The 24927-nt window shown below is 43.6% G+C and overlaps 2 protein-coding genes and 1 long non-coding RNA gene across 9 annotated transcripts in view; 2 read left to right on the top strand and 1 right to left on the bottom strand.

Moving 5' to 3' along the window:
• The window catches only part of CACNA1D (calcium voltage-gated channel subunit alpha1 D), a 339914-nt gene extending 337662 nt beyond the window's left edge, over window positions 1-2252 (top strand). Inside the window, exon 49 of the mRNA XM_061128345.1 lies at window positions 501-2252. Within this exon, the coding sequence (XP_060984328.1) occupies window positions 501-794 (294 nt within the window). The 3' untranslated portion in view covers window positions 795-2252. The remainder of the gene's footprint in view (window positions 1-500) is intronic.
• Window positions 2253-3006: 754 nt separating this feature from the next.
• The window catches only part of CHDH (choline dehydrogenase), a 91736-nt gene continuing 69815 nt past the window's right edge, over window positions 3007-24927 (bottom strand). For 4 of the 6 annotated variants that reach the window (XM_061128348.1, XM_061128349.1, XM_061128351.1 and 1 more), the window contains 3 exons: window positions 8132-8274; window positions 7585-7687; window positions 4982-6839 (listed from right to left, as the gene is read on the bottom strand). In XM_061128348.1, the coding sequence (XP_060984331.1) occupies window positions 6421-6839; window positions 7585-7687; window positions 8132-8274 (665 nt within the window). In that variant the 3' untranslated portion in view covers window positions 4982-6420. The other 2 variants (XR_009690360.1, XM_061128353.1) reach the window with 2 other exon arrangements.
• Window positions 6793-24784, top strand: LOC133045835 (uncharacterized). 2 transcript variants are annotated; one of them, XR_009690363.1, is made up of 3 exons: window positions 6793-7162; window positions 8067-9508; window positions 24372-24784. It is a non-coding gene; the product is annotated as an uncharacterized LOC133045835 (long non-coding RNA). The 2 variants fall into 2 exon arrangements; XR_009690362.1 differs by lacking the exon at window positions 24372-24784 and having other exon boundaries at window positions 8067-8325; window positions 9189-11658.

Genomic DNA, 24927 nt, shown 5'->3' with positions numbered 1-24927 from the left:
GGTGGCAACCGGGGAGCTGGTCCTGAGGGCGGGTCGGCTCTGGAGCCAGGATGCCTGCTTCTGAACCTGGACAACTGCCCACTTCTTAGCAGCAAAGATGCTACCTATAGCACAAGTATAAAAACACCATGCCAGGCACCAGGGACTGGCATGCTGCAGTCCATGGGGTCACAAGAGTCCGACATGACTTAGCTACTAAATCATAGAAACACCACCCCTGCTGGGTTTCATCAGCTGGCTGCACCAAGGATTGTATATGTTAGTCCCACAAATATGACTTGTTTATTCTGAAACAGTTGTCCCCCATGGGTTTCACTCTTGTTGGGCCATTTGCAGCGTTTGAGCTCCTTTAGATTCCCACTTACTTCCAGGCTTAGTTACCCTGAGTGGGGTCTTGCTGACATGACTGGCTGGGTCCCAAAAGCACATCATGCAGTCAGTGCCTGAGGTGGTCTTTCTGTCATTCTGCATCTATGCCACTGATCCTCTTCTCTGTACAGGTTCTGATATCCGAAGGCTTAGGACGGTATGCGAGGGACCCAAAGTTCGTGTCGGCGACAAAACACGAAATCGCCGATGCCTGTGACTTAACCATCGACGAGATGGAGAGTGCAGCCAGCAACCTGCTGAATGGGAACGTGCATCCCCGGGCCAACGGAGACGTGGGCCCCGTCTCACTCCGGCAAGACTACGAGCTCCAGGACTTCGGGCCTGGCTACAGCGACGAGGAGCCGGACCCCGGGAGGGACGAGGAGGACCTGGCAGATGAAATGATTTGCATCACCACCCTGTAGCCCCTCCCCGGGAGCCGCTGATGGGCTCTGGCCTCAAGGTGGGGCGCCGGAGGGCCAGGGGGAAAAGTGCCTCGTAGTTAGGAAAATTTAGGCACTAGCGTGGAGTCCCTATTCGCAGTTAGAATTTTGTAACAAGTGATGTCATGCCTCAAGGAAGCCATATTGCTGGCAGGGGACAGCCACGCCCCAGCTGTGTGGGCGAGGGCAGGTCCAGCCCTCCTGGAGAGGACCAGCGAGGAGGGTCAGACGGGCCCTGCTGGCTTGTCTGCGGCGCTCGCCTGCCGCCCGCAGGCACGGGGTGGGAAAGGTTTAAGGTGATGACGATCACCATACCTGTGTCATTACCTCAGCCATCGGTCTAGCATATCAGACATTCACTGGGCCCAGCATATCCATTTTTAACCCCCCCCCCCCAAAAAAAAAACACACTGCTTCCTGATTCCTGTTGAGCTGTTCTGAAATACGGTGTGTACGTCAGGACCAGCCTACCAGCCGTCATCCTGGGAGGGGAAGCAGGACCCTGTAAGCAGGGTTTTGTGACGTGATGCCAGTTTACAGGCAGGAGGGTGTCGCTCCGACGGTCGGATTTCTGACTGTCAGGCTAAGGGCAACTGTAAACTGGAATAATACTGCACTCGCAACCAGGTAAACTTAGATACGCTAGTTTGTTTAAAAATTATAGATTTACTGTACATGACTTGTAATATACTATAATTTGTATTTGTAAAGAGATGGTTTATATTTTGTAATTATTGTACCGTATTTGAAATGCAGCAATATCCATGGGTCCTAATAACTGTAGTTCCCCACTGAAATCTAGAAACTATTAGTATTTTTACTTGGGCTATACAGAAGTATAATAGAAGAAACAGAGCCAATTCTCATTTATTCAGTGAAAAATCTTTTGGGGGTACAATCTTTAGTTCAGAAGAACTTGACACTACAGAGATTTTTCTAAAATATTTTGAGTCACTATAAATCTATCTTTACACAAGAGATTCCAGAGGACTATTTGCAGTCTTTTCTTTGGGCAGGGGTTCTGTGATTTGATATTGTAACTTTTGATCCACCATGGGTTGCAACTGTCTTTTGTTTTCCTTTAATAACCCCTCCGATGAGTTCACAGCAGAGGAGGTCGAGCTGGTTACTCGGACCCTGTGGCATTCATTCAAACTCATGGTTTTCTCAGCTGCCCCACAGGATACTCGGGCATTTCTGGTGCAGAAACAATGGCAGTGGTGAATGAAGTCTCTCTGCTGTTGTCCCCCCGGGACTGGTAAGGCGGCGCGGCCGAGGAAATAAAAGAGTGCTGGGGGCTGGGGGACCGAGGAGGCTCTTACAGGACTAGATGTCGGGGTCTGTACAAATCGTATTGCTGCCTTTTTACAAAACATTGCTGTACTGTGCGTTCTCTTTGAGGGCTTTTATATGCAACTGAATGAGGGCTGAAGTTTTCACTAGAATGCACTCTCACTCCAATTGTACTTCTCGATGAAAACCCACTTTGGGATCATCAGACCCATCAAGGCTTCCTTTTCTGTTCACAGAATTATGCCGACTTTGTCGAGTTACCGCGGCAGGGATTCCCTGCGGTCAAAAAGACTAGTAGCAGTTTTTGGTTCAAAATTTTTAAAGAATACATGACCTGTTGTTAGTTTTTTGTTTTTTTTTTTTTTTGTAAATAACACTTTGTTATGAAGACCTTACAAACCTCTTCTTAAAGACATTCTTACTCCAGATCCAGGCAAAAACACTTCAAGGTTTGTAAATGACTATTTCCTGACATAAATTCTTTTTTATTAAAATGCAAAATGATCTTCAGAATAAAGCTGTGTAATAATTTTATTGTATTTGGGAGCTCTGCTTGCACAGAGCTGGTGCTTGCCAGTGACAGCCTCCAGAGGAGCAGGTACTCTGTGAGGGCACTGCTGTAACGATGTAGATTTTCTCTTGTTCTCGTGGCTCCTTCGGTGCCAGTGGTAACTTAATTCCAGTTGCAGACAGCACCGTTCTCCTAAAGGGCTAACCCACGGTCACCGTCGTTTTGGACTCCATCTCTCCACTGAGTGTTGGTCTTACTGTGTGGCTTCCCATTGTTAGTCCAAAACTGTCCTACCAGGACCGAGTTTCCTGGCATAGTCAGTGATCTTTGCTAGTCAGCACTTAATGTGGCATTTTTACAGACTGCACCACTCCTAATATCTGCCTGCATTACACCTGGTTCAACTGCTCATCTGACATTAAATTTGTCTTTGTTAAGAAAAACTTCAAGTTTCTTTCAGGAAACTTTAAATGTCTCTCCTTTTTAGTTCCCCTCCTATCCCCTAAAAAAGTAGTCATCTTGGAGTTGACCCCAGGAATAGTACATAGTCTCTTTCATCATGTGTTTTCCATAATGTCACAAAACGGAAACGGCAAGCAGGAACCTCGTTAACTGTGGTCTCTGTAATTTCCATCCAGACAGCTGGGCCACATAGCACCTCCCAGCCTGACTCTGAAATATTTCAGAATCAACTGGTGGCTGGGACGGGCAGCTTGTGAAGGCCCTAGAAGCTTCTTGGTGCGCAGAATGCGTTTAACGTGTCTGATGGACCGCTTTATGTCTGATGCCACGCTTGTGAGAGGAACCAGAGCAGTTTATTTTGTGCTATTTGTGTGTCACAGTCCTAAGTGTCTTTGCCCATTGCCTGTTTTCCTGCAAAGGTTTTTATTGTTAGGATGGTGGTCAGTTTGTTCTGAAAGCTGTTAGCTTCATACAGAGTTCCAAGCTCCTTTATTAGCCTCTCCTGACTCAGAAACAAGACTCCACAGCTACGCCTTCATTTGTGGAAAAAGCTTTTATTTCTCTAAAATGATATTCCTTCTTTACTGGGGATCCAAGAGAGCAGGCAAGAGAGAGAGGTGGGCCCGAGGCCCTTTCTTCCGAGCAGAGAACAGGAGTGAGCGTGGCCGTGAGGGTGCCCTGTGGGGATGGAGGCAGGAGAGGCCATGGGAGGCTGCCTGCGTCTCAAGACAGGGCCAGCAGAGAAAGGTGTGTGTGTTTTTTTCTAGTTTCTAAGAGAAAGGTGCCTAGGTATTTGACCTGATGATAAGTTGTTCAGCGAAAATATGACATGCCCTTTGGGTGGAGGAACATGGTTTGACTAAGGAGACTATTTGAATTTATGGAGAAGACTCCTGCAGCCTGCACAGGGGCTGTGTTTCTAGGCGCCAGAGTCCCACTTCTGCGACCCGCCCTTTCCTGGTCACCTGCAGGCCGCTGCTCTAGCTGCGTGTCTGGCTCTGACTCCACCAGGAGGAATCCTTGGCTTCTTCAGTGGGGTCTGTGTTCCGCGACCTGCCCATCGGCACATACACCACTTCCGTTAGGCTTTGTCAACCGTTCTGGGAAATGTACGTTCTCCTGTTCGGGGGGGCACTGCAGGCTTTCTGCTTAAGGAGCTTAACAGGTGTCTTCGCAGTTCCTCTAGAGGCCGAGTGCTGGCCGGTCTGCATGCCCTTTGGGCCTGCCTGACTGGCTCACCCTCCCCGATTGCGGTCAGCACTTCCCTCCCCTCTCTGGCCTCCTTAGACAATAGCCCCCTTTCCTTCTGCAGGCGATGGTTCCTTCGTGGCACTGGACCCTTCAGACAGGTGGTGGTTAGGACACGGGCCACTGCTCCACTCTGCCCGGCCAGCCAGCACTTAGGGCTCGAGGTGGGGAACTGCCTCAGATAGAATATTCTGAGGTCTGGACCCCAACGCAGTTTCCTGTTGGGTAAATGATACTCACACTTTTCTCCTTTGAAACGTATCTGTGTGCGGCGGTATTGTGTGATTGTATGCCGTGAGCGGGAGAGGGGCCTTGGTGCCCCACAGTACGGGCCCCACTGACACACGCGGTTTTGCTCACCTACACACGCACACTAGCCTATCAGCTGCTGTCTCAGAGGCCGAAGGCACCAGAGAATGCAGGTCTGAATGGCCACGTCACCTGCCATGCCCACCCCAGAGGAGGTCAGTTCAGTCACAGGCCAGGAGGTGTCACTTCGTGGCCCTCAGAGTGGGGGATCGGCACCCGCCGTCCTGCTGTCCTTCACCCCTGCCGGCGGCTCCCAGACCCAGAGGAGGCCTGTGGGCAGGCGGGGCCTCTCTAGGACACAGACGTCTCTTGACAGAATTTTTTCTCTTGACCCTCTGCTGGAACAGAAAATAAACACACAGGTAAGATCAATTAAGATTTTACTCAAACATTTTTAAAGGCAGGCTGGTGAGATGGCTTTCTTCTTTCCACCTTTGTAGAAATCTTTCTCAACTGTGGGGCCTCCAAGGCACTTCAATCCCTTGTGATCTAGGGTGAAGCCTGGAATGTTCCATCTTCCTTCCCTTTGATTCTGGGTCCAGCGGGGCAGGTTTCCAAATGGGAGTAGCCTTTCTTCCTGCCAGGCAGGGGCTTCTGGATATAGTCAGAAAAATCAATCCAAAACGTATCCACATGTTCATTACCTTGTAACAACAGTCTGGATAATGCATCTCAGTTCAAAAGTAAGTTATGGGGTTGCCTTATTGAATTAGAAGAAGTTTAAAGATCAGAGATCTGTTTTAAATGTTACTTTGTCTTCCCCCCCAAGCTCAAATCTTCACCAATTCATTTGTCTTTAAATCAATTGCATTTCCCCCCCCCCCCCCCCGCCCCCGCCCCGCAGGATGAGGATCATAGCTCTATTTGACTGCTTTATCCGTCAGCCTGGCTCCCGCCTGGTCTGTTGCTGGGGACATCTGGAGAATGAGAATTAGCCAGCCGTGGCTGCTGCTCAGTCCCCGTCTCCCCAGGCTTTGTGCAGAGCAGGCTGGGGTACAGGTCTGCTCTGGGTTTCTAGGTTTCCTGGCAACAGGAAGATCTTTAAAAATGCTAAATCCTAAAACCCAAGGTAGTAAAGAGGCCCTGCAGACTCCTGAGTCCTGAAGCAAGGTCCAGAATTCTGGCCTCAGGCTGATGGTGTTAGTAAGAACCAGAGCATTATAGAGGTGGGCTACAAGCCCCTTGGAGGGACCCAGCTGAACACCAGTTCCTGTCTCCCTCTGGGGGTGAAGTCAGGAAGCAGCAGAGAAAGAAGAAGCCTGTTTCTTCCAGCAGGCAGCTTTCCCTCTACCCAGGCATGTCGGAGGCTTGTCACACATCCCAGCTGAGCTCCACGCTCCCTCACTCCAGGCCCCCGGTGCAGCTTTCGGCCAGACGGGGAGGATGCCCCGGGCTCTGTGCAAGCTCCCTGCTCCTGGACCAACTTGCCTCCAGATAGAGCCTGGGAAGGACCCACTGTCCCCAAGCCCCACCTGGACCCTGGAAGGCGGCAGGACCCTGGGCTGGAGAGCACTGCGGGGCACAAGACAAGGACCTGGCAGGAGTTGCCCATTCTCCTCCAGCCTCCCTTCCCCTTTGCTGTCCTGCCAGGAGGCAGGGAGAAGGGGTCCCAGAAGGCCTGTGAGGACATGTTGGTAAGAAAGAAGCCAGTTCACTGACCAGTACTGGTCTCATTTCTTAGGAGATTATCCAAGTCTCGGCCACTGGACTGTCACATTCTAGACAGGTTCAGGGAAGTCCATGTGGAGCAAGGGCTATGCTGAGCCTTTGCAGGCAGGGCCGACCTCAGCGCTGGGTGGCCAGGGTCCTGGGCTTATAGACTGGAACATCCTCGTCCCAGAGCGCCGGCCGCCCCTGGATGATGTCGGCTGCCTTCTCTGCGATCATGATAGTGGGGGCATTCAGGTTACCACTGACCACGCTGGGCATGATGGAGGCGTCGACCACCCTGAGGTTTTCCACCCCGAGCACCCTGGTCTGGGGGTCCACCACTGCCGTGGGGTCGGAGGGCTGGCCCATCTTGCAGGTGCACGAGGGGTGGTAGGCACTGTCTGCCTTCGCCCGGACGAAGGCGTCTATTTCTGCATCCGACTGGACATGGCTTCCCGGCTGGAGCTCCTTTCCCCGGAATGGTGCCAGGGCTTTCTGTGCAAAAATCTCTCGGGTCAGCCTCACACAGAGACGGAAGTCTTTAATGTCAGTTTCTGTTGAGGAGAAGAAACAGATGAGATATTTCCTCTTACCATGCTGGCCCTGCTAGAAGACTCTCCACTTGGAGAGACTCAAGAAGCTGCCCAAGGGGACACAGTTCAAGGACGTGGAGGTCCAAGCCACCATGCTACCTGTCACCTACCCAGCAGCAGTAACAGCATAACCTAGCAGAGTCCACGGAGCCCAGACAGCCTCCTAGAGGGACACAGCCTGGCTGAGGACCTTCATTTCAATCAGGGATTTGAATTTCTCATCTGCAAAATGGAGATAAAGACTGCATGCCCTGCCTCTGCCACAGCATGGCTGTGAGTGCCCTGTGAGTATCCTTGGGCAAAACCTGCCGCGTAGGGGCGGCATTTTGGCTGTGCAGAGAGAGACAGGTCCATGCTTTTAGAAGAAGCTCCCAGGAACAGTAGGAAAAATGCTCTGTGAGCTATCTGTACACAGCCAGAGCTCCGTGTATCTCTTGGTAGACTGTTCTGAAAGCTGCAAATCTGTGTCGAGTGCCGTCCCGGGGCCACTTCCGGTGACCCAGGGCACAGCAGCACCGCAAGTGCAGCTTTACAGCCCAGGATAAGGGGGTGGATGGAGGACAGAATGTGACCGTGGCTCAAAACGTAGGCTCCAAGGCTAAGATTTCGGGGCAAATATGAACCCCACAAAGGCATTCATTCATTCAACCTATCAGTGACCCAACAAGCTCAGGTCTGGGTGAAGCAAAAGTGGCTGGGGAATTACCTGTTGACAGGTAGTTGGGCTGGATCACAGGGTGGTCGTGGGGGTTGGCACTTCTCAGTTTGAGCCAGCCCACGCTCGTGCCCCGCATGGTCCCCACATGCACCTGGAAGAGCCCAGAGGAAGCGGTGACCACAGTCAACCCCCAAGGTAGTCATTTAGAGATGCCCTGGTTTCCTGTGAGGTGGGACTAGACATCCAAAGTCAATTAAGAGCAGATGCATTTTGGCATCTACCTGCATCTTAACCTCTCCCCTGCCCCCCACCCCTCAACAAGGCATCAAGCCACCTCAGTCGATCACTCCTGCTTCCTGGCTTTATACCTGATTGTTCGAAATGTTCAGGGCTGGCATTGCCTGGGCAGAGCTGTCCTCTCTGTCCATTTCTAGTACTCAGCACCCAGAGCCAGTAGCCCAAGCTTTGCTGTGCCCCATGTGCAGCCTGTCTCACTCTACCTCTGATGCCCCCCCCTTCTCTCCCCTCAGATGCTGAGCAGCTGGAGGCCCCCCACCCCGAAGGCCCTGCTGCGATGGGGAGACCGCCTGCCCACCTGGTAAGCCTCCTGCTGTGGGGGGACCCGCCCATGGTCGATCACCTGGGACGGCAGGAAGTGGAACTGGATGTCCGGATGGGGGACCCCAGGCTGGCTCCGGATGAACCCCCCCGTTTCCAGATGGGCCGTGGCTCCATACCCTGAGGATCAGAAGACAACGATGAGGCAGAAGAGCAGTCCTGGGACGGCAGGTGGGCCAGACTCCCCTCCCGAGGGCAGTCCCCCTTCCTCTTCTGGCCTGTGTTCCAGTACCTGGCCCCACGTCCTCAGCCTTCCTCTTTTCGCCAGGTGGGCCCACCCAGCACTATGGCTTTCAGTATCAGCTCCATGCCGAGGGGCTTCAGCTTTGCCCCCCTGCCAACCCCACCACTGCCAACTGTGGGACTTGATGTCACATGGGCGTCCCAAACCTACCCCAGCCCCCACCCCCAACTACACTACACTACTCTCACTGCAAGTCAAAAGTCAGAAAATCCTCTTCCCCATCATCCCCCACCACATCTGTTAGAAAGTCTCCATCTTCGGCTCCAAAATCAACTTCAGTCCACCTTCTCGGCACGACCCCCACACCCCAACCTCCATCCAAGCCTTCATCACCTAAGTGGTGGTGGCTGGTGCCCAGCCTGCCTCCTGCAGCCTGCCCATCACACACAGACCAGGATCAAGGTCAAGTCCCTCCTCCATCCAATCTCCCACTGTTCCAGGAAGGGCCCCTTCCAAGGCCCAATAGTAGGCTCTTATCTAACTCTTGGAAGTGAATCGTCAGAGGAGACACACATACTGACAGAACAGAAGACTGCATTGGGAAGGACCACACCTCCCAACCCCGGCTGGAGAGCAGTGGGGTGAGGGGACCCAGGAGAACTGCTCTGCCACGTGGCTCGCAGTCCCAGGTTTTCTGGTCATGGGGTTAGTTTTGGGGTTGTCTCTGGCCAATCATTTTGCTTGGCGCATAGTCTGACTCTGGGTCCTTCCTGGTGGCGTCTGCATCTCTCAGCCAAGATGGATTCCAGAATGAAGGATTCTGGGAGGTTGGTCTTCTCCTCCTTCTTAGGTCCTCCCTCCTGAATCCTCCTGGTTATTCTCCAGTGGCAGTACCATGTTCCTTATTGAGACCTCCTGTTGTGAGACAACTGAGGCAAGTGGTCATCATGTGCCTGGCCAAGGCAGGTGGTTTCGGTCTCAGGCCCTAGAAGGGGTCCTCCTTCCTGCAACAATTGACTGGTAGGATCTCTTCTTTGCTACGACTGACATCTGGACCCTCAGGGATCAGCTTGCCTGCTGATGGACTGGACCCAGCAGCCAGCATTGGGACCCTTTAAATGTCCCTGGTCTCCTCCTGATGTGGACGACTGGCCAGAGCTTCCTGACCAGGTAAGGAACGAGAGACTTCACTGGCCTGTTTTCCCTTCCCTCTCCCTTTCCTCCTATCCTATTTTTCTGGTCCTGGATGCAGGAGTCTAGTGGAAGAGCCTCAGTTATCTGAGGGCTGGAGCCTGATCACCTCCTGTGGGCAGGGACCTTGAGTTATCTGGTATCTGGTGGGGCTGAGTTCCCGTCCTCCCTTTCTGTAAGCCCAGGGGGCAAGTCCTGCAGGAGATGTCTGAGGCCACCCCTTAGTTCCTGTTGGTCAGAACTCAAATTGGAAGTTCTGCATCTCTGTAGGAGGTTTTCTGAGAACCTTCAATCTTGTATTTAAGGCAGTGTCTGATTAGGACAGCCGTGCCTATATGTGTTTTATATTTTACGTTCTGTGTTGTGATCTGTGATGGCCATTCTGCCTTCTGAAATAGGAAGTTCTGGTTCTGTTCCATTGTAGGGCCCCCTTGGGAGAATTTGTCTTGACTGAAAAGGTTTTAGCTATAAGCCCGTGATTAAGAGAAGGATATTTTATTGTAACACTTTGTGGCCAGAATATTCTTTAGATTCCAGAGAAAACCTATTTAGGTGAAACTCTTGGAAATTCCAAAACTGGTTCTTTTTGCATATACAGTTAGAAAAGGCAAGCGTGATACAATATCTTTTAGAATTCTGACCCTGAAATAACAATTCCTTCTAGGAGAACTTGGTTTTCTCACCCTGTGCCTTAACAGATCCTGAGGGCTTTGGTCCTGAGATAGATGGGGGTGGTGGGGAACCTTTTAAACTATACTTACTCCAACTATTATTCATAAATTAGTGAGTTTTAGAATACCCAATTCATGATTAAGTTTAGAAAATGAACCTGTGAGATCTCTGGTTGTGTATATATATATATATCTCCTTACGTTTGGATGGTATTATCAAAATTAATTCATCAATGAGCTCTACTTGTCTTAAGAAAATTAAGCACTTATATAAATTTTCAAAACTACAGAAAGGAATTGGCAAGAATTAATTTCAGGTTCATGTGAACTGGGGAATAGTATTAGATTAATATCTGATTTTAAACTTTGTTAATTTAAATAGATATGACTTTAGAGTCATCAAGTTATATGACTTGTATTAAACCAAGGTATGGAGAAGGAAATGGCAACCCACTCTAGTGTTCTTGCCTGGAGAATCCCAGGGACAGAGGAGCCTGGTGGGCTGCCGTCTGGGGTCGCACAGAGTCAAACACTACTGAAGCAACTTGGCAGCAGCAACAGCAAACCAACGTATAAATAAAGGTATTATAAGATCTTATTATATCTATTACAAAGTTGTCAGCAAGGAAAGTAACATGGCATGATGAAATTTTATAAGTGAGTTAAATGCAAGATGAGAGCTTTTGGATGAATGTCTTAGGAATAATTATATTGTAGGAATGTCTACTTAAGGATAATCTCTCTAGATATTTGAAAATTTGCTTGAAATTTAGAGTTGTTCTAAATTAAGTGATGGACATTTATTGAATAGTTAAGTCATCCCCAAATAAGACACTGAAACATCCATTATTAACCTTAATAAACAGAGAAGGTATTTGGGGTGATTAATGAATATGTTTGGTGTCATCCTGACATGTTCTCTGTAAGAAAGCAAATGTTTTTAGGAATTATCACTAGCATTTATGTTCACTGATCTACAGAATCCTAATGTAAAAGATAATTCATAATTGCTTGCCTCTTAGTTTTCACTAGAAATTAAGGTTTTTAAAGAGTTCAGCTCTCTAAATGTGTAATTAAAGCTAATAGAAATAATAAAAGTGGCACTTCAGTATACAGTAGGAAAAGAGGATGTGTATTGTCAGTGAAGAAGGTATGAGGAATGGAATTGCATTTTATTAAAAGAAAAGAGACTCTGACAGCTGGTTGTTTCTCAGTGAAGAAGAAAATGGAGGACAAACTAATGTGGATACAGAAAGTAATAGAGGGTTTGTGGATCATCAGGATTGGCTAGGTTTAAAGTAAAGTTAATTTTGTTGTTAAAAGTAGGTTGGTACAAGACTGGTTTTCTCTCTTAAAAGGGCAAAGTTTCCTTGGAATGCTGCTTTTGAGAACAGATTGTGTGAGTTTTTGTGCCTTTGCATGCTAAGTTGCTTCGGTCATGTCCAACTCTCTGCGACTCCATGGACTGTAGCCTACCAGGCTCCTCTGTCCATGGGATGCTCCAGGAAAGAGTACTGGAGTGGGTTGCCATTTCCTCCTCCAAGGGCATCTTTCCAGGGATCACACCTGTATCTCATACGGGTCCTGCATTGGCAGGTGAGTTCTTTACCACTAGCACCACCTGGTAAGGGATCTGTATTTGCTTTTTTCCCCCCTTGTATTTATTTTTAAATTTTTAATTGGAGGATAATTGCTTTACAAAGCCCTGCTGGTTTCTGTTGTAAAACAAAGTGAATCCGCTATAAGTATACACACAGCCCCTCCCTCCCACCCCTGTAGGTCAGCACAGAGCTCTGAGCTGAGGCCCCTGTGCTGCTTCTCGCTAGCCAGCTATTGTACTCATGACAGTGTAGATATGTCAGCGCTGCTCCCGCAGCTTGTCCCTTCCCCTCCTCCACACACTGTGTATTTGCTTCTGAGATCTCTTGTAACTTTGGTTAAGGAGTAAGTATTATCTCACAGTGATGTATGACCTTATTTGACCAAGTGTTTTGAAACCTTTTGACAAACTTTCCAAATATCAAAATTTAAAGTCTGTCTGAAACATTACTAGATTTTAATATGTGTCTTCCAAAAAAAAAAAAAAAAAAAAAACACCTTCCCCGCAAACTAATTATGACTTACAGCAGTTTTCTAAATTGGACCTTTGAAAGCAGAATTGAAACACTTCTTTCTCTGTAGCCAATTCCTCTAGAGATTGGAAACTCTTAGGTTCCCAGCAGCTTTATCGGACAAATTAGCAAGGCCACCTCCTAATTGGTGCAGGAATCAAGGTATTCTACGGACCTCAAAAAGGGAGGAATTCACCTAAATCTGTGACAAGGCCATGGTGTGGCTTTCCTGGCCTAGGGAGGCTATCTTAATCCATTAATCAGACTTAATTTTAAATCAAGATATGTTGATTTGGCTATATGTGATAAAAATGAGGGTAATTTTAGAAAGAGACCTCTGTGGATATAAAATTCTAATTTATTTATTGAGGTCTGTGTTCACTAAGACTCACTTCTCAGATAGTTCCTTGCTGTTATGTTAATTGTTGCAAAGTTTAATTGAATTATTACAGAGTTTCCTTTTAAGTTTCTTTCTAAAGCTTAATTTTTAGTAATCTGTTTTTGGATGAACATTGGACACTCCGTGATCTGCAACAGGAATTTAACACCAGGTACGGTCATTTAAACTTAAAGGCTCCCTTATGTTGGGGACCGTGACACCATACTAGGGTTGACCAACCTAGTAACTCTAGGAAACTGGGCTGGGTGCCCTGTGGACAATGCCAATATATAATTTCCCTAAAAGGTAAGGGCTGGTATACAACAGACAGACAAAGTCAGATGAACTGAGACAGGCTGGGCTGCACCTAATGGAAATTCTTAAATTTTTACTTACGACCTTACTAACACTGCTAGCTATGTTGTTTATGTTGCCTGTTTTACAAAATTGTTTTCCTACACTACCAAATGTGTAACTGAGCCTCTGATAAGGTGATGATATATAGTTCCATATGAGACCAGTGATGGTAATACTGTAACTCCAGATATGGGAAGAAGCATATTAGCATCATCCCTCCTAGCTTTAATCTAACTCGAGAGTATTTTACCACAAATCACCTCCCTCATTCAACTAAAATTTTCTACACTAGTATCAAAAAGGCCTAACAGAACTATATTTTCTCTCGTTCCTCACTAACCTCACCATAGCATATCTGTATTTAGTCACCACGAGTCACCTCTGTAATAAATACACCACCAATAAGCAATAGCCAACCAGTAATAATTACTAATCGAGAATTATAGCTATACAACACTGCAATTCCCATAGCCTCCTCACAACAACTCCAGAGTCACCTCTATCATAAATCACTCAGTCCCCTAGTCTGTTAAACTTAAATACAATCTCTACTTTCTCACTTCTTAAAACATAAAATGCCACTGAAAACTCTATCATCAACCCTGAAAGAAACATACCTAAAACAATCCCTAATATTAGAGACTCAAACCACAGGATACTGCTCAGTAGCTGTCATATAACCAAACACAACCAACATCCCCACTAAATAAATAAAAAATACTGCTGAATCCGAAAATGAGCCACCAAAATGCAACACAATCCCACAACCATCCCAAGTCCACCATAAATAGGTCAAGGTTTTGAAGAAAACCCCACAAAACAAATTACAAAAATAGAACTTAAAAAATACAATATGTGTTAACATTATTCTCACATGGACTCTAACCATGGCCAATGACATGAAAAATCATCATTGTTATTCAACTATAAGAACACTAATCACCATCATCTGAAAATCACACCCATTAATACAATGTATTTATTGCTCTTCCAGCCCCATCAAACATTTCATCATGGAAATTTCAGTTACTACTGGGCATTTGTTCAGCATTACACATATTAACAGGCTTATTTCTAGCAATACATTACATATCAAACACAATAACCACTTGCTCATCACTTACCTAGTTAATGTTTCAGAGAAGGCAATGGCACCCCACTGCAGTACTCTTGCCTGGAAAATCCCAGGGACGGGGGAGCCTGGTGGGCTGCCATCCATGGGGTCACACAGGGTCTGACATGACTGAAGCGACTTAGCGGCAGCAGCAGTTAATGTTAGTTAGCCAACACATCGACTACAGGTGAGTTATCTAATATCTACATGGAAATGGAGCCTCCATATTTTTTATTTGCCTGTTTCTTCATGTAGGATGAGGGTTCTATTATGGATCCTATACTTTTTTAGCAACTGCACTTTGTTAGAATCACCTTACTATTTACAGTCATAGCCACAGCATTTATAGGCTATATCTTACCTTGAGAACAAAATCGTTCTGAGGGGCAACAGTTATTATTAACCTCCTCGCAGCAATTCCGTATATCAGCACAAGTCTCATTGAAAGCATCTGAGCTGGCTTTTCAGTAGATAAAGTGACTCTTAGACAATTCTTCACTTTCCGTTTTATTCTCCCACTCATGACTGCAGCACTCACAGCTGTCCACTTACTATTCCTTCACGACACAGGATCCAATAACCCCACAGGAATCTCATCAGACACAAAATCCCCCTTCACCCCTACTATACAATCAAAGACATCTTAGGGGCCTTATTAGGAGTTCTAGTGCTACTAATGTTAGTGCCTGACTTACTAGGAGACCCCGATAACGACACACCCTATCAAGCCAGAGGGGTACTCAGTATCTGCATCGCAGTCCTGCTTTCAATCCCCAGTAAACTAACAGGGGTAAGGGCCCTAATCCTTTCAGTCTCAGTTCTAGCACTCTTCCCAATGCTCCATACATCTAAAGAACACAGCGTAACATTTCAAACTCTCAGCCAAAGCCTGTTTTTGAGTACTAGTAGCAGACCTCTTAACACTAACATGAATTCGAGAACAACCCATAGAATACCCCTTCATTATTGTCAGACAACTAGCATCTATTTTATATTTCTTTTTAATTCTAGTACTAATGCCAATAACTAACATCACTGAAAAATAATTTCCTAAAATGAGTAGTCTTTTCAGTGTATCTATTATCCTGGTCTCATAAACCAGAAAAGGAGAATAACATTCTCTAGGAAGAAGTTCCAGCTCCACCATCAGCACCCAGAGCTGAAATTTTGTTATGGGACATTTATAACATTATTAAGTACCTGTGAGTATTAAAATAACCACTTTTTACCATAAACTATGTACTATGCATATATGCACTATGACATGAATATGGACACACATAATGTATATACGTGTTACAACATGCATTATTTACCCCATGTTTATAAGCATGTACATTGTCTTATTGACAGTATGTAGCACATATTACTAATCATACATAGCACATTAAATCAAATCACTTTTAGTCAACACGAACATCACATCCAATAGATTGCGAGCTTAGTCAGCAGCTGTATGAAACCACCAGTCTGCTCGGCAGGCATCCGTCTTCTCTCTCCAGGCCCATGACTTGTAGGGGTTTCTACTAGTGAACTTTATCAGACATCTCACCTAAAACTGCCCACCTCTTTCCACTTAAATAAGACATCTTGATGGACTAACCAGTGCACGCTCACACATAACTGTGATTTCAATTTTTTAAGGGATGCTGTGACTCAGTTGTGGCCTTAACACAGTCAAATGAATTGTCGCTGGACTTTAATTGAATATTATTTACCAACATGATCAATCAAAAGGTGTCACTCAGTCAATGAGTTCAGGACATAAGGAAATTAGATACACACACCACGTGTACAGGCACCGAACAAGTTCATGACCTGTTTAACAACTCCCCTTAACCACCCCCACGCTAAATCCCATGCTCTACGTAACCCTGACAAAACAAGGCAAAAACATATAAATACATAGAATTAGCTGTCTACTCAATAAACATGAGTAACCTAATGCTCAAAATTAGATAGGCCTAGAAAATAAACCACAATCATACCAGTAAACTACCTAGATGTTTGCCATCTATATAGACAGACATTTCCCTAGCTCTGTTGACCATTTTCATGAAAATTTTAAGAACAAATCCAACAGAAACCACATAAAACAGCTATATATATATATAATTTCACTATGCAAAAATAGCTTGTTAATGTAGCTTAAAATCTAAAGCAAGGCACTGAAAATGCCCAGATGGATTTGCCCACTCCATGAACACATAGTTTTGGTCCCAGACATACATGTAAGCATCTGTGCCCCAGTAAGAATCTAAATCACCAAGATTAAAGGGAGCAGGCATCAAGCACTAATATTAGTAGCTCATAACTTAGACTTGCTTACCCACACCCCCACAGGAAATAGCAGTGATAAAAAGTAAGCCATAAACAAAAGTACAACTAAGTTATATTGAGTAGGGTTGGTAAATCCTGTGCCAGCCACTTCAGTCATATAGTTAAATTAACAGTGATATAAAGTAAATTTTAACTAAGCTATAAGAAGTCATAACTAAAATAAAAACAGACTACAAAGGTGACTTTAATTAATTTCCTGACTACACAATGGGATTAGATACCCTGCTATGCTTAGCCCTAAACTCGAATAATTACAAGATGAAATTATTCACTAGAGTATTACTAGCAACAGCTTAAAACTCAAAGGACGTGGTGGTGCTTCCCACTCCTCTAGAGGAGCCTATTCTATAATCGATAAACCTCAGCAACCCTTGCTAATTAAGCCTATATACTACCCTCTTCAGCAAACCCTAAAAAGGAATAAAATTAAGCCTAATTATCATACATAAAAACATTAGATCAAGATGTACTATGGGGTGGGAAGATATGAGCTACATTTTCTATTTCAAGAATCTATTTCTCTATTACACAAAGAAGTTTTTATGAAAACTTAAAAACCATAGGATTTAGTAGTAAATTAAGGAGAGAGTACTTAACTGAATAAGGCCATGAAGCATGAAAATACCACCCATCACTCTCCTTAAGTGTTATAAGAACTTCCTATAATCTACTAGCAAATACTAATAACAACAGAGGAGACAAGTCATAACAAGGGAAGCATACTGGAAAGTGTGCTTAGATAAATCAAAGCATAGCTCAAATAGAGCACCTAGTTTATACCTAGGAGATTTCATAATTTATGACTATGTTGAACTAAATCTAGCCCAACACCTTTTCTCCATATCTACTAATATAAGGAGACTAAATGTTGAAGGAATGTTTTATTTAAAGTATGGGAGATAGAAATTTAAAATATCCTCTGGTGCTATAGAGAAAGTACCATAAGGGAATGATGAAATAAGCGTTACAGGAACAAAAAGTGAAGTTTACTCTTTGTACCTTTGCATAATGACTTAACTAGCAAACATTTAACAAAGAGAAGTTAAATACCCTGAAACCAGATGAGCTACTTATTAACAGTTTATTAGAACAAACTCATCTATGTAGCAACATCGTGAGGAGATTTGTAAGTAGAGGTGACAAGCATAACAAGCTTACTGATAGCTGGTTGTCTAGGAAAAGAATCTCAGTTCAACTTTAAAAATTACCAAAAAGACCAGAACTGTTAATGTATTTTTAAATGTTAACCTAAAAAGGTACAGCTTTTTAGAAATGGATACAGTAAAGACAAACAATGCCACAGTTGTTTAAAAGCAGCCACCAATTAAGAAAGCATTCAAGCTCAACAACAACTTTACCTTAGTATTAATACCAGTCACAAGCAAATCAACTCCTAAATTCATACTGGACTAATCTATTGGCCAGCAGAGGTAATAATATGAGTAACAAGAAGTATTTTTCCTTGCATAAGTTTACATCAGTAACTAATAAAATACTGATAATTAACAGTATATAACAATATAACTCAACATTAAATTATTTACAGTGTGTGTCTGTTAGTCAGTGAGTCGTGTCCGACTCTTTCCAATCCCATGGACTGGGGCCTGCCAGGCTCTTCTATCCATGGGATTCTCGGGGCAAGAATACTGGAGTGGATTCCCATTCCCTTCTCTAGGGGATCTTCCCAACCCAGGGATCAAACCCGGGTCTCCCACATTGCAGGCAGACACTTTACCATCTGAGCCACTGATATGGGCTAAGTTATTTACTAACACACTGTTAATCCAAGGAAATGTACTGTTAATCCACAGGCATGCACTCAAGGAAAGGTTTTAAAAAGTGAAAGGAACTTGGCAAACACAAACTCTGCCGGCTTAGCAAAAACATCACTTCTAGCCTAACTGGTATTACAGGCACTGCCTGCCCAGTGACAACTGTTAAAACAGCCAGTTTCCTGACCATGCAAAGGTAGTATCATCTTTGTTTTCTACATAACTTGAATGAACGGCCACTTGAGGGTTTTACTGTCTCAGTGAAACTGACCTTCCCACGAGGAGGCAGGAATAACAGAATAAGATCCTGTGGAGCTTAACTGATTAACCCCCCAAAACCTAACTAAACCACCAAGGGATAACAAAATTTTGTATGGGTTGATAATTTTGATTAAAGTGACCTCAGAAAACAAAAAAAATCTTCTGAGCAATTACAGTCTAGACTTACCAGTCAAAACATTATCCACTTACTGATCAAAAAAATTGATCAATGGAACACGTTACCCTAGGGATAACAGCACAGTCCTGTTCTAGAGTTCACACAAACAACAGGATTTACAACCTCGATACTGGCTCAGGGCACTCCAATGGTGTAAGGGCTATAAAAGGTAAAAAGTCCTACGTGATCTGAGTTCAGACTGGAATAATCCAAGTTGGTATCTATCCTGTATATATTACTTCAAGTATGAAAGCATAGAGAAATAAAGGCCCACTTTAAAAAGCACCTTAAAACCAATTACTGTATAATCCTAATTTAATTAATACATAAAAAATACTACCCGAAACCAGGGTTTGTTAAGGTGGCAGGGCTTAATTGCATAAAATTTAAACTTATATAACTAGAAGTTCAAGTCCTCTCTTAACAAAATGTTTATAATTAGTATCTTAATACTTATCCCCATTCCTCTAGCTGTAACATTCCTAATATTAAATGGATGAAAAATTTTAGGTTATATGTAACTTCAAAAAGGACCAAATATTGTAGGACCAGGTGGCCTATTACAGGCCTCTGCTGGTGCAGTCAAATTATTTACTAAAGAACCGCAACGACCAGCTACATCCTGAATTTCCACATTTAACACTGCACCCCTAGTCCTAACCATATGAATTCCCCAACCCATACCCTACCCCCTTATTAATATATATCGAGGAGTATTATTTGTGTTTGCAATTAATAATATCAAGCCTAGCTGTATGCTGTATACTCCATTTTATGATCTGACGGGATTCCAACTCTAAATATGCATAAATCTGAGAAGCCCTATGAGCAGTAGCACAATTTCATAAGAAGTAACACTAGCAATTATTCTTTTATCAGTCCTCTTAAGAAATGAGTCTTTTACCCTCTCTCAACCTTCATCACAACACAAAAGTATCTACAAAAAAATTTCCCATCATGACTCTTAGCTGTCATATGATTTCTTTCCACTCTTACAGAAACTGACCAAGCCTCATTCAACTTAATAGGAAAATCTGAACTTGTATCAGGCTTCAATGTAGAATATGCAGCAGGCCCATTTGCCACATTTTTCTTAGCAAAATACACCAACATTATCATCAACAATATGAAACATTTTCTCAACAATCCTATTTCTGGGATTGTTCCATAACCCCTACTTACCAGAACTGTACACAACGAACTTTATTATCAAAACACTTATTACTAACAATGTCTTTCCTATGAATTCAAGCATCCTGCCCTCGATTCCAATATGATCAACTAATCCACTTACTCTGGAAAAATTTCCTACTGCCAATGCTAGCCCTATGCATAGGATACATCTCAGTACCTAGTATAACATCAAGCATCACAAGCATAAGATGTATGTCTGAAAAGAGTTACTTTGATAGAGTACATAATAGAGGTTTAAACCATCTTATTTCTAGAATCACAGGAATTGAACCTACCCTTAAAAATTCAAAATCCTCTGTGTTACCACATCACACTATATTCCATAGTAAGGTGAGCTACCAGGCCCGCCCATACCCTGAAAACGTTGGTTTATATCCTTTCTGTACTAATAAAATCCCATTATCTTTATCATTATCCTAACAACCATTATCTCAGGAAGCATGACTGTAATAACCAGCTCCCACTGACTACTTACCTGAATTAATTTTGAAGTAAATATACTAGCCATTATTCCCACTATAATAAAAAAAAAAAAAAAAAGGTAACCCACGAGCTATAGAAGCATCCACTAAATATTTTCCAACCCAAGTCACTACATCAATATTTCTTATAATAGCCATCTGTTATCACTAACATGTTATACTGTGATTAATGAACTATTATAAGAATCTTCACTCCAATAGCATCTAGAGTAAAAACAATAGCTCTAACCATAAAACTAAGACTATCTCTTAGGAAGTATGGGATTGATATGTACACTCTACTATATATAAAATGGATAACCTACAACAAGAACCTACTGTATAGCACATGGAACTCTGCTCAACGTGATGTGGCAGCCTGGATGGGAAAGGAGTTTGGAGGAGAATGGATGCATGTATGTATGTGGCTGAGTCCTTTTGCTATTCACCTGAAAGTATCACAACATTGTTAATGGCTATACTCCAATAGAAAAGGGGAAGTTGTTTTTTTTTCTTTAAAGAGGGATGTATATTAGCAAAAAAGGCCTGCTGAACCATTTCACACCAGTTAGAATGGCTATCATCAAAAAGACGAGAGATAAGAAGTAGTGGTGAGGATGCAGAGCAAAGGGAACCCTCTTGCACTGTTGGCAGGATTATAAGTTGATATAGTCACTATGGAAAACAGTATGGAGGTTCCTCAAAAAATTAAAAAGAGAACTACGCTATATATGACCCAACAACCCCACTTCTGGGTCTCCATCTGAAAAAGATGACAGTGGGATCTCAAAGAGATACCTGTGCTCCCATGTCCACTGCTGCACCATTCACAAGAGCCAAGGGATGGAAACAACCAAAACGTCCACTGAGGGAGTAATGGACAAAGAAACTGTGGTGTGTATATATCCAGTGAAATGGTGTTCAGTCACGAGAAAGAAGGAATCCTGCCATTTGTGACAATGTGGATGGATCTTGAGGGCACTGTGATAAGTGAAAGAAATCAGAGAAAGACAAATACTGTATATCACATCTACATGGAATCTAAGAAAGTTGAACTCATAGAAATAGTACAATGGTGGTTGCCAGCAGCTACAGGGTGAGAGAATATGAGGAGATGCTGGTCAAAGACTACAAACTTCCAGTTATCAAATGAGTAAGTTCTGGGGATATAACATACAGCAGGGTGACTACAGGTGACAATACTGTTACTAACAGAGTAAATCTTAAATGCTCTCAATGCATGCACACACACACATAAGCACACACAAAGGATAATTATGTGAGGTGATGTGTTAACTAACCTTATTGTGATAATCATTTTCTAGTGTATATGTATATCATGTTGTACACCTTAAACTTAAACCTTATGTGTCAGTTACCTATAAAGAAAGCTGCAAATAGGAAAATAAAAACTAAGACTATCTCCATTCCACTTCTGCGTACCTGAAGTTACATAAGGTATCTCATTAACAGCAAGCTTAATCTTATTAGCGTGACAAAAACTTGCATCCTTGTCAGTATTACTCCCAAATCTCACCATGTCTCAGCCTAAACCCAGTATTATCATATCTATACTGCTTATTGTAATTGGAGGATGAGGTGGACTAAACCAAACCCAACTACGAAAAATTACAGCTTACTCATCAACTGCTCACATATAGGGTAAGACCCATTATAATGCATAACCCAACTATAACAATCCTAAACCCATACTTTATAATAACACTTACCATATTCGTACTATTCATTTACAGCTCAGCTCACCACGACACTATCACACACATAAAATACCCATTATTACAACCTCCATTCTCATCACACCATTATCAATAGATCTTCCACCACTATCATGCCAAAATGAATAATCATTCAAGAAGTAACAACAACAGTATTATTTTACCCATACTAATAGCTATCACAGTTATTCAACCTGTACTTCTACACACAACTCACATATTCTACAGCACTATATTTCCCTCCATAAATAATATAAAAATAAAATGACAATTTGATTTTACAAAACAACTTTCCTACCAACAGTAATCATATTATCCACAACAATCTTACCCCTTACACCAATCCTTTCAGAAATGGGCTAGGAATTGAAGTTATACAAACCAGGAGCCTTCAAAGCGCTAAGCAAGTATAATTTACTTAATTCCTGCTCAATGAAGACTGCAAGTCTCTATCCTACATCAGCTGAATGCAAATCAAACACTTTAATTAAGCTAAATCCTTAGTGGATTGGTGAGATTACACTTCCCACAAAACTTTTAGTTAACAAGTAAATACCCTAGTCAACTGGCTTCAATCTACTTCTCCCTACTTCTCCTGCTGCCAGGAAATTTAAAAAAAGGGGGGGGGGGCAGAAGCCCCAACAGAATTGAAGCTGTGTTCTTTGAATCTGCAATTCAATAAGCAAAATTCATCACAGAACTAGGCAAAAAGAGGACTCCACCCCATCTTTAGACATACAGTCTAATGCTTACTCAGCCATTGTATCTTATGTTCATAAACCACTGACTGTTCTTAATTGGCCATAAAAATACTGGTAAGTTATACTTACTGTTTGGTGCTTGGGACTTGTTAATTTGTGCTGAATTAGGCCAACCTGGAACACTGCTTGGAGATGATCAGATTTACAATGCAGTTTTAACAGCCCAGACATTTGTAATAATTTTCTTTATAGATATGAGTACTGCAGTTGGAGGCTTTGGGCACTAACTAGAGCCACTAATGACTGGGGCACCCAACACAGCCTTTCCCTGTATAGATAATAGAAGCTTCCGATTACTCCCACCCTCCTTCCTACTTCTCCTTGCATCATCATCAATAGTTGAAGCCAATGCCAGTACAGACTCAACTGTATCTCCACCCTTAGCTGGAAACATGGCTCACACCGGAGCTTCAGTAGACCCTACCATCTTGTCCCTACATCGAGAGGGTATTTCCTCAATTTTGGGTACTTTTAATTTTACTACCATTATAAACATAAAACCACCCACTATATTCCACCATTATTTTGTGTGACCAGTTTTAATTATAGCTATATTGTTGCTATGGTTATTGTTTAGTCACTAAGTCATGTCCGACTCTTTGCAATCCCATGAACTGCAGTGCACCAGGCTTCTCTGTCCTTCACTTTGTCCCAGAATTTGCTCAAACTTGAGTTGGTGATGGTATCCAACCATCTCATTGCTACTATTAGCATTACCTGTATTAGCAGCTAGGATTACCATGTTATTAACAGACAAAACCCTAAACACAATCTTTTTTTCACTAGGCAGGAAGGAGGTGAGCCAATAGTATATCAACACCTATTCTGATTCTTTGGACACCTTGAAGTTTATATTCTGATTTTACCTGCATTTGGAATAATCTTGCATATTGTAACATATTATTCAGGAAAGAAGAGCCTTTGGGATATAGGGGTATAGCATGAGCCATAATATCAATTGGATTCTTAGGAGTCATTGTATGAGCTCACCATATGTTCCAGCAGTATAGATGTTGACACACAAGTATATTTTACATCAGCCACTATAATTATTGCTGTTCCCACAGGAGTAAAAGTATGTAGTTGACTAGCAATCCTTCATGGAGGTAATATCAAATGATCTCCGGCAATAATAATGAGCCCTAGGCTTCATTTTTCTTTTTACAATAGGCGGATTAACAGGTATTGCCCTAGCTAACTCATCACTACACACTGTTCTTCATGATACATATTACGTAATTGTACACTTCCACTATATATTATCTGTAGCAGCAGTATTCGCTATTATGGGAGATTCTGTGTATTGATTCTCACTGTTCTCAGGATATACACTCAACATGAAGCAAAACTTTACTGTGTAATGATATTTGTAGGTGTAAATATAACCTTCTTCCCACAACATTTCCTAGGTCTACCTGGAATACCATGATGATATTCTGACAACTCAGATGCAATATAGAACGTCAAATACTAACTGCAGTAATATTAGTAATTTTCATAATTTCAGAGGCATTCACATCAAATGAGAAGTCTCAACGGTAGAGTTAACATACCTCCTGGGAGAATGTGGACGGGGCCAAAAGAGGGAGGAGACGATCAACCTCCCCGAATCTCTCACAATGGAATCCATTCTGGCTGAGAGACGCGCACGTCGCCAGGAAGGACCATGAGTCAGATTATCAGCCAAGCAAGACGACCAGCTGGAGACAACCCAGAAACTAACTCCTCACCTTAAAACCCGAGACTGTGAGCCATGTAGCAGAGCAGTTCTCGTGGGTTCGTTCTCATGGGTTCCCTTCCCCGGCTGCTCTTCACCCCAGGGGCCCCTTCCCAATAAAGTCTTTTGCTGTGTCAGCACGTTTGTCTCCTCAGACAACTCATCTCTGAGAGCCCACTCGGGGGCCTGGGAAGGCCCTGCAAGACCTGCGCCGCGGCCTCCTCACAGCGCTGCAGTCTCCCTGGCCAACACATTTGTTCTTCAAACAACCAAACGCCTGTCCCCAGGGCCTCTGCATGTATTCTTTCTGACTAACAGGCCCCACGCCACCAATCTCTAGTTTAAC

This window comes from Dama dama, chromosome 24 (assembly GCF_033118175.1).
Source record: "Dama dama isolate Ldn47 chromosome 24, ASM3311817v1, whole genome shotgun sequence".
In the NCBI taxonomy this organism is placed as follows: Eukaryota; Metazoa; Chordata; class Mammalia; order Artiodactyla; family Cervidae; genus Dama; species Dama dama.
The sequence above is the reverse complement of the archived record's forward strand: the minus strand, read 5'-3'. Positions and strand labels throughout refer to the sequence as shown.